This window comes from Pteropus medius, unplaced genomic scaffold, assembly GCF_902729225.1.
Source record: "Pteropus medius unplaced genomic scaffold, Ma_sr-lr_union100, whole genome shotgun sequence".
NCBI classification, from domain to species: domain Eukaryota; kingdom Metazoa; phylum Chordata; class Mammalia; order Chiroptera; family Pteropodidae; genus Pteropus; species Pteropus medius.
Window position 1 is genome coordinate 1,109,635 of NW_024341754.1, and position 10,650 is coordinate 1,120,284.

General features: G+C 36.5%; 1 gene segment (V, D, J or C); it reads right to left on the reverse strand.

Annotated features, from left to right (window-relative positions):
• Positions 1-8,469: 8,469 nt before the first annotated feature.
• Positions 8,470-9,527, reverse strand: LOC120594066 (T cell receptor alpha variable 38-1-like). The segment is given in 2 exon segments: positions 8,470-9,102; positions 9,354-9,527. Coding segments are annotated over 2 exon segments (357 nt in total).
• Positions 9,528-10,650: the final 1,123 nt, after the last annotated feature.

Here is a 10,650-nt window from a genome sequence, read left to right on the forward strand (position 1 = left end):
CTTAAAAGAAAAAACTGACAAGAATTGGTGCCCGACTATAAACTCTAAAGTTTCAAGCCTGAAATGAAGGAAAGATGTGGTGTTATTTATAGAGACTGAAAAGTTTGGAGAGGGACCTCCAAATTGGGAAAAAGTTTTTGAGATAATAGTGATATATTAAGTGAAAATGGCCGAGTGGGAGCTAGAGATAAAGGTTGACACCAATCAGAAACTCAATACATAATGTATTATTATGCACTATAGCATGTACCTCTATTACATGGTATTATTATCAGAGTGCACGTGTGTTTATCCCACTACTGTCAGCTCCCTGAAAGCAAGGACTTTCTTTTAAATCGGGCTTGATTTCCTGGAATCTAGTGTTGTGATAGGCACGTGGGAGGTGTATTTGTTAAAAATAAAGTAGGGTTTTCATAATGTAGACTGGGCGGCTTAAAGAGCAGAAATTTATTTCTCACAGTTCTAGAGGCTAGAAGTCCAAGATCAAGGTGTCAGAAGGTTTGCTTTCTACTCAGGCCTCTTTTTTTGGCTCGCAGATGGCCACCTTCTCATTGTATCCTTACATCATCTTTCCTCTGTGCTGGAGCACACCTGGTATATCTCTCTGTGTCCTAATCTCCTCTTTTTATAAGGACACTAGTCAGATTGGATTAGGGCCCACCCCAATGCTCTCTTTTTAATTAAATCACTATTTTGAAGGCCCTATCTTCAAATGCAGTCACAGTTTTAGGTACTGGGGGTTAGGGCTTCAGCATGTTAACGTTGAAGGGACACAATTCAGCCTGTTACAATAGGAATGTAACTTTTTTTTTTTTTTTTAAAGATGGGAGCATATGAGAGTTGAAATAAGGTACTTGGTAAATATGTAGTATTTGTGTGCTGGAGAGGTAAAAGAGGCATAATTAAGGACTTTTTTCCTAATGATTTGATGCAGACTTTGAAATTATAAAATAATATAAAATTTTAGAAACTTTAAAAGTTCAAATGAAAAGGTTATGTATTTCTAAAAATTATCCATTTGTCAAGATGTGTTTGCACAAAGTATTAAGTGATGATTTTAAAAATTCCTTCCTTAGATGGAGTCATATCAACTTTTATATTCTTCTTATTTATTTGTGTGTTTTCTATTTTTCTCATCACCTTTTTCATTACTGATGTTATATATTTGTGTTTTCTCTTTTTTTCTTAACAGATTTTTTAGCACATTTGGCTTTATTTATAAATTCTAATTTTTCTTTTGCTTTTTAAAATTAGTTCCTATTTTTGTTATTAGAGCTTTTCATCTTATTTTGGTTATTTAAAAAAATTTTCTTGAAGATAAAGCTCCTTTTTATACTCTTTATTAATAAATGTATCCAAGGTTTAACATTTTCTTATGAATATTCCTTTAAAAGAATCTGTAGATATTTATATGTAATGCTATCATTAGTGTTAATTTTAAATGGCCTACAGTTTTAGCTTTTAGATCTTCAACTTGAAAATTACTTAGAAAAAAGATATAATGTACAAACAGCAAAATATAATATTAGTAGAGTTGATACACCAATTCGGGGTTAATTTTTTTTCAAGATATGAACTTATAACACCTCTTCCATTTCTGTTAGATTAACCTCTAACACACGGAAGTGTAAATCATATGAGCCCTTTCTCAGTTATGGATTGCTAGGTAAATATGCTGTGACAACAAAGTTATACTCACCAAGAGTGCCAGGTATGTGCTTACTAGAAAATGATCTTTCAATATAGAGGAAAAAAAATCTATAAATTATCATTTTTTTCCAAGACTGGGACTTTTCTTTCACAATGTTATTAATGAATGACCATGGCATTTGAAACTGCTTTCCCTGACATAAAGATGAATGATTCAAATGACTGTGCCATGCAAGAGCTCAATCTCCATAGTTTCTAACTCATCAGTAGCTATTCTTCCAAGCCAGAAATGTCAAACAGGTTTTAGGAGATTTATTAGGTTTACTGAAACTTAGATTCTTTTCTTCAAATTTCCTGCTGTTTTCCTCGAACCTCGTTACTGAATGAAGACAGGCTGAGAATGAATCAGTAATATTTAGAGCTGTCTAATGCAGTGATCTTCAAACTCAGGAACAGATATGTGTTTTAAGGCAATCAATTTCTTAGATCTTCAGCTTCTCTATGTACACTTACTTAAAAATAATCTGACTGAGACCTTGACTGTGGTTCTATTTCCTATCTCTCATTTCACAACTGTCTTTCTCCAACTTTACACAAGAAGGAATCTTTCTTTGCAACATTGCTCTGAGGTTTAAAAACCTCTAGGACATTAAGAAAAGGAGTATTTTTTACTGATGCTAGGGAAGGCTCCTTTAAGCAAAGCATTATAGATCTGACCCCAGACATTTTATTAAAAAATTTATTTCCAAAATCGTTGCCTTTTATATTAAAAAAACTGTTTAAAATTATAATATATTTAAGTTGTTTTCATCAAATGTGCACTATTCATAAGTGTAGTTATAACTCAATCCAGAAAAAACAACTTCTAACAATTAGTGCAATGTGGTCGGAGGAAATTTAAAAAATTTCATGTGTTTTTGTTGTGACATTTTGGGGTGATCAGTAAAAGAATTTTAAAGAAAAATATATTAAATTCTGCAGGAGAAGTTGAAGGGAAATATGATTTTAAGGAAAGAAAGAAGCAATCTAAAATCTTCAATTGTTAATGAAGTTTGTTTATGAATTTTAATTGAATGTTGATGGGTATCAAATCACTTTGATATTGAGATTTCATTGCATATATTTAAAAGCTATTATGATTTTTATTTATGATGTCAATATTTATGATACAGTGGAAATTATAATCTTTACAACTAATTAAATATTTAAAGTAATGATAAAATATTTTAGAAGTATCTTAAAAAATGTGTGAAGTTTTTATAGTATTCCAAAGTCTGACTGCCATTATCTAACGCACCGATTGGTCTACAAAGGTGAACATGCTTTGATGACAATGCAGAATTACTGTCAATGTGTGTTTATGTTTAATCTAACTATTCTTTAAATTTGTATCTTCCACAGACTTGTGGAAAATATCAGTTGTTGAAATTCATGCAACCGCGAATGTTTTCCCTTAAAATTGAATCTGAATGAAGCAAGACAGAATAAGTGACTTTTAGATATGATATCACTCATATTTCTGAATTTGCAGATATTCTGTGCAAGAAATTATCAAATAGTATAATTATGAGATATTGTAGAGGAGGTTTTCTCTCTAAGCCTCTTCATTAAGCAGAAAAGACTTCCTTCTGTCAAAAGAGGTTTAAACTTCTGTGGCTGTGGTGAATGAAAGTACTGATTTCTGGTGGTGCAGAGAATGGAGCTGCCAAAGAGAAGTGAGACAAAGGATTTAAGTTAAGAGAGGGCATTACAGCTCCATGCTGCTGGTTTTGCTAACAACCAAAGCAGGATACAAATGTTAGTAAAGCATTTTAATAAGAAACAAAATATCTCTAGAAAATTCATATGTAGATTTACCACTACTTTTTAATGGCAAAAAGAGTTTGAAAGGGAATTAATAGTATTGGGGTCATCTGTTTTTTGTTTTTGTTTTTGTTTTTGCCTATGCATTATGCATTCCTCATAATGCAAACCACCTCTTCGCATTTCCCAGATCTGAACAAGTCAATCCAAGCAAAGCGAGCCCCAGAATGTTTTCTGGAATTATGGGGAAACAAACTTGTTTCTTCTGCTGGAATTGTTAAGTTAGGTTTGATAGGCAGAATAATGGTCTCCAGAAAAGGCCCAGGCCCTAATCCCCAGAATCTTTGAATATGTTACTTTACAGGGTAAAAAAGACTCTTGCTGAAATCAAGGATATTGAGATGGGGAGGTTATGCTGGAATATCTGGTAGAGCCAGATGTAATAACAAGGGCCCTTGCAAGAGGGAAACAGAAGAAGGGTCAAGAGAGTCAGAAAAGATGTGACGATGGTAGCAAAGGTTAGAGTGATGTGATTGCTGGTTTTGAAGATGGGAGAGTGCCGTGAGCCAAGGAGTGCAGAAGCCTCTAGAAATTAGAAAAGACTCAGCATTTCTGTTGGCCTCCTCTAGAGACTCCAAAAGGAATACAGTCCTGCCAACATTTTGATTTTAGTTCAGTGAAACTTCTGATCTCCAGGAGACAAGATAATAAATTTGTATTGTTTAAGTCATTAAATTTGTGTTATTTGTTACAGCAGCAATAGGAAACTAATACAGCAGGATCTAAGTCTGGGGCTCCTGGTGGTATGTTCGTCATCACTTTGACCAACGTGTGCTTCAGAATAAAGCCAAAATAGAGTAAAGAAGAATCAAGAGAGAGACATGTTACTGGTGACATTTGAGCATTTAAATCTAGCCCTTCCCGAGAAAGTAGTTAATCTGGGTTTTTCAGATTTTTTAGCCAACAATTTTTTGTTAATTTTTTACTATAGTTACTTAGATCTGGGCTCTCTTTTACTTGCATACAGATTTATGTAAAAGACATTTTTTATGTCTCAATTTTATTTATAATAACCCCAGCATGATAACAATATACTTACCATGCTCACCTGCAAAATTTATTGATCAGGTGAACTAATGTATATCTCAAAGATGTAAAATTTTATAGCCATGGGACTTATGCTATAGACAAACTATTTATTTATGTAGGAAAGTATTCAGAATCTATTAATCTTTCACTGGAGGACAAAATCGAAAAAGAACATTCATAACAACACTCAGTCATATGAAAAAGAAGTTTAAAAAGTTCCAAAAAAAAGAATTTTCCTATGATAATTTGGGAAGGTTAGAAGTTCTTTTTACACTCCTGCGTTCTCCATTGAGTTACACAACCTGGCATTTGGAACATTTAATAACACCTCTGCCAAAATCTGTATTTTAAACTTGAAATGCGAGGTGGTTCCATAGTGTAGTGGTTAGCACATCTACCTTACACTCAGAAGGTCCTGGGTTTGCATCCCAGGTGGAGCCACAGACCGTACACCTGGTATGCCAGGCCCCTGGGTGCACACCAGTGAGCGTGTAGGAGGAGATACCCCGCCTTTAGAGATCTAGTTCTTAAGGGGAAACGGTAACATCCATAGGTCAGGAATAAAAGTAGGGGGTGGGGGGCAGGATCAAAGAGGGGGGAAAATCCCCTGAAGTACATTGAAGAAATTTAAAATATTGGATAGTCACAAACCAAATTATTATAAACTAATGTTTAAAAGATACAAATTCCTTAAGTAAAGAAATCAATAATGATAATAATGTTAATTTTACTTTCATCTTCATTAATAAAGATAAATAAAATCAGGTAGTATGTAATCACTACCCTAGAAAAAGTGAGAACAGGTTGCAAGTGTATGCTCAGTACAGCACTATTTTCAAGCATTTCTTTCTCACAATCTATCTATATGTTTATCAAATTAAAGAGACTGAGAGGCTGTAGCATTTTGCCACTCTTTGGGGAGGTGAAGTGTCCATTGATTAATGAGCCGTATCTACAATGCGTGATTCTAGACAAGTTTACTTCTTTGAGTTTTAATTTCCTCATATAAAATGATATATTAATAGTACCTACAACATAGATTTATTGAAACTACAAAACAAAATAATACATGTTATGCACCTATTAGAATATGGAGCTCATATACATACTCAGTATGTTAGCTACTACTAATATTATTATTACCAATATAATATTGTCATTACTATTAATTTTCTATATACCCTATAGTCTCTGTTTCCTCTGAGTTAGCCCAGAATCCCTAGTTAACATCGCTGTAATGATGGCAGTATAAAAAAAAATTATCAATTTTCATTTTATCATGTTTAATGAGGAAAATTAATTAACTTCATTGAAAAAACTTAAAAAGTTCATAGCTGTGCATTAAGGAATGTTATAGTTACTGTTACTCAAAATACAATTTAATAAATGAATTCAACTCAGCCCCTGACAACCACAGCTTGCATTTTAGTAGGGATATAGTAAAAAATTCGTATAAAAATACATGCACAAATATACATATAAAATATATTAAAAAGTTCTATGAAGTGTTAGGTTTGCTACATTAGAAATATGTTAAGGGTTAAATAGGGTTAAAAAAGAGGAAGTGGTCAGTTCTATATGGGCGAGAGGATCAGAACAAGGATTCAGAGAAGAGGGGAAACCTGAGAACATTTTGAACAATAGCGAAGCGGTTGAGGGGATATGGGCATTCCATGCTGAGGGAACTGCGTCCGCAAAGGCATAGAGGCAGGAAACAATTTCATGTGTTGAAATGATGGGAGCTTACAGAAGGACAGTGGCAATAAATGAGGCTGAATTGCTCAGCGGGGGAGCAATTAATCCATTCAGTAGATAGTTCTTGATCATTGACCCTGTCAGGCACACTAGGTACTGGGGATACTGTATTGGTCCCTGCCTTTCCCACATCCACCCAGCTTTATTGAGATATAATTGACATAGTACATTTTGTAAGTTTAAGGTGCACAATGTGTTGATTTGATACATTTATATATTATAGAATGGTGACCATTGCAGTGTAAGCCAACACCTCTATCACGTCAGATAATTACCATTTCTTATTTGTGGTGAGAATATTTAAGATGTACTTTCTTAGCAACTTTCAAGTACATAATACAGTAGTATTAACTATAATCACCATGCTGTACCTTAGACCCCCCAGAACTAATTCATCTTATAGCTGCAAGTTTGTATCCTTGGAGTGGTCTCTGTTTTGATGGGGACTTACATTCTGAATAATCACAGCTTGCTTCTGTGGGAAATTTGGCTTTATTACAGGGGGAATGGACGTGATCTGATTCTTATTACTGGAATAATAATTCTTATTACAGTCACTTGAGTGGCTGTGTGAAGCAGTGTTTGAAATGGAGCACAACTGAGGACAGAGAGACTAGATAGGTGATTATTTATTAATTCTAATGACAGGAGCCATACAAAGGAACTAGAAGCAAGGGTGGAAAGAAGCAAGCTTTGACATGAGACTTGATAACTGGTCTGAATCTATAAATCTTACTGACTAATTGGACTTGAGAGGTAAAAGGGTAAAACTTGAACGGCCCAGAGTTATCTGACTTGTGTGAGAGGTGATGCTTTCACTGAGTTTCATTTCTAATCACCTTTTCCAGACAAGTAAGAGCCTTGGAGGCTGAGCCTGGGCTGGGGAGTGGTGTTCTAGGAGCCAAGGCTGGAAGGGGTGTGCTTACGGTGAGTGGTAGGAGTACATGAGATTTGGGGAACATGGGAAGCATAACTTGCCTTGGGGCTGCAACATGTGAAACTAGAGGGGAGTGTTCCAGATGCCTCCAAATTGTTCAAGGAGATTCAGAGGAGGACCCAAAGCTATGAAGGAGTGGGCCTATGTCAGGCAGTGGAGGAACTCTCAAGGAAGACTGGAGAAGCCACAGGAAATCCAAAAGTTCATGTCACCATCTCTGGTTCTAGCTCCAGTCTGGGCACTAAATCCCTTGTGCCAATACTGATAACTGAGGGATGACAGGATGACAAGGTATTCCTGTGAATGCTTATTTTTAGTTATTACTCCTCAGGCTGGCTTTGGGTACCCTTGGCTTCTCCTGACCCCAGTAACTTCCACCACTCATTCTGAATATGTCTCTCTCCAACCTCAGCTCTGGAACCCACTCATTGGACTTATTTCAGCCATGGAGTATCTATCTTATCCAGTGCTATGCCACTCACTCAATGTGGGCAGATGGAATTAAATTTTCCACAAGGGGTCTTAATGTAAAAACTATGTATTGAGAGAATTGCAGACATAAAAAGAAATGTTGACATTATTATTATTTTTTTTCATTTAATTTTTCCCCCTTAACATAAGCAAGGTGGAATCATCTCCAGGTCCAGATATCCTTCACTTCTCAGGGGATGTAAGGTGGTGACTCTGCCATCTCCAGAGTCATCACCTCGCATCCTTTAGACCTGGTTCTTCTAAATGGTTACCTCACCAGAAGCAATTATAGCATTATCAGAAATTAGACTTTTTAGAAAAAGTGTTTCGTGATGAGTACTAGCGGTATATAGAACCCTATTTGAGAGTTGTTTGTTCTCTTTCCTCATAGTCAATCAGACAAAAATTTTTAAGAAATACAGGTGAAATTAGATTAAAGTCAGGAGGAATGACTTCAGATAGATCAATTGGGAGACAATGAGATAGATGCAATGCAGTTTTTTTGCATTGTTTTGTAAGAAATAAGATGTCTACCAAAAAAAAAAAAAAAATCAAATAACCTAGGTTGTGAGATAGAGGGTGGAGATAGAAGGTGGAAGAGGAAAAAATAAAGAAAAAAATAAGATTTGTGGGGAGGATAGGAAATTCAATTTTGGATATGCTGACTTTAATACAATTGGGGATTCATAGATGGATCGTAATTAGAGCGATTTACGCTGTGAAAGACAGAATTCCAGAGAATAGCTTAAGTCTAAGCTATGAGAATGGCTAGATAGTAGTGACACAGAATTTCTGACCTGTCCTATGTAACGCACAGAGTTGTGGGGGTTCAATAAAGTAAATACACGTGAAGGTCTTCGTAAAATCATAAAGCATTGTGTACTTTCATTATTTTTATTACTATCTTGAGAATTACAGCTTATAGACATCCTTTCTGTGTTTTTTATAGTCAGATAAAATATTTTTTTCTTCAGAGAAGTCAATGATTTCCTCTCTTTGTTCCCGTTACCCCAACCACTCCTCCACTCCCCCGCCCCAACACAGACGCTGAGGTCTGAGGTTTCTGTAAGTCTCTCTCTGTCATTTATCTCACTGTGCCTTCATAAAAGCACAAAAATACATCGCGGCATCCTCCAGCTGGGAGTCTGATATCCTGAGACTGAAATGTTTGGTTGCTTTTTGGAAGTTCACAGAGAAGCGATCATGCATGGCATTTTGTTGCTTGTATGATTCTTGGCGGATAATGAAAATCATCTCCCCACTGGGAGGCTGTTTGTACCAGAATAAATAGTAAGTACTCTCACTAGTGTCATATGTGCAGGCCAGGGTCACAGTCTCTGTCTCCTGCACAGACATTTCTGGTTGAGGCTGAGTGACTGTCTGTGCCACGCTGGATTCTGTAGGAAAGAGGAGAGAAAGACCGCAGTGGGGTATGACACCAGAGAGATAAAGCAGGCGTACTTACAGCTGGTTCTTGTGCCCACCCACCTTTCCCCTTCTTGACCCAAATCCTAGGCATAACGTATCAGCCTTCTGGCTCCCCATAGCTGGGCTGTGTGAGGCAATACGGTTCCTGCGCTATTTAATCTTCTCTTGTTCCAAAGCCCCATTCGATAACATTGTAAATAAAGACCTACACTTTCCTTACCTAGACGGGTGGAGATCACGACTGTCCACAGTAAGGCAGCAAGCCTCATGCTGACAGCTCCCCCGCAGGGTAAGAAGTCTCTTGTTCTGATCTGGGCTCTCTCTGTTCTCTCTGACTCTTCTGCTTCAGAGCAGGAAATGGTATGATGGGGAGTGGGATGGGGAGGGGCGGGGAACTAGGTCTCAGTAAGGAAAGAGTTTTTTTCCGATACTCTTTGGTCTGTCTTTCAGAAACTATGCTTTTCGTTATAATTTCAAATGAAAGTGAAAAATGTTTTCTGAGTCCTTTTATTTGAGGATGAAAACGAGGAAGAGAAAAGAGAGCTGGCAGTCTTATTTCTGGTAAGAGTTAATCCTAGAGAGGAAAATGAACCTGGATGGTGAGCAGAAGTGGAAGGCTTTCATTTGCAACACTGGCAACTCTGTAACTTCCTTTTCTTTTTAAAAATAAACATGCTAAAGCAACTATGAAAAATATGAACAACTTGTTATGTTAATGTATTCAATTTTTTATCTTTTTATATTTTCTCAAAATAAAGAATGAGAAAAAATATATATGTTTGTGAGTGAGAAGAACATGTCGTGTCTAATTGTGTCTATATTTTGCATGGATAGTTTTTAAAAAATAAGTCCTTGTTTGTGCTGTATCAAGAAACTCTGAAATAACTATTTCAGGAGTTCTCCTTAGCACCAAATGGCTTCAAACAACTCATATTCAGAGTTGCTCTCTTTATTCATTCAATCTTGAGAAAATTTGTGAATAAAGAACTATAAAATACCTACACCAGGATTCATTAGAATTTTGCATTTCCAGAGGGAATGACAGAGATACTTAATTCCCGAGTTGGAGTCCCCAAGCCACGAGTATGTATGGGAGCCCATTACATCCTGGGTACGGTCTACAGAGCACAGTCTCTGTAACACAGTGGTAAGTGGCTGAGTCTCTCTCCTCAGAGAGGTGTGCAAGGGAGTCATAAGAGTTGGGACAGCCCTGAATGAGGCTGTTAGAATCCTCTGTGCCCCTAAATCTGGTGTAATAGCAATGGAAGAAGAGGCATCAGAATTTCTTCTAGATCATCTCCATCCCTGTCCCATGATTTGAATTCCTGTATCTTGGTTTTGGATCCCCAAAAGTCACCTCCAGTATGAGGATTTGTGTGTAAGCAGTTTATGTGCAGGTGATTCCAGGAAATATTGGTAGAAAGTGAATCAGGGAAGGGAAGGAAGCCAATACAGGGTGTCATCATGCAGCCAGTTACTACTATGGGCTATTGGAGCTTAATGCAGCTGGTTAACTC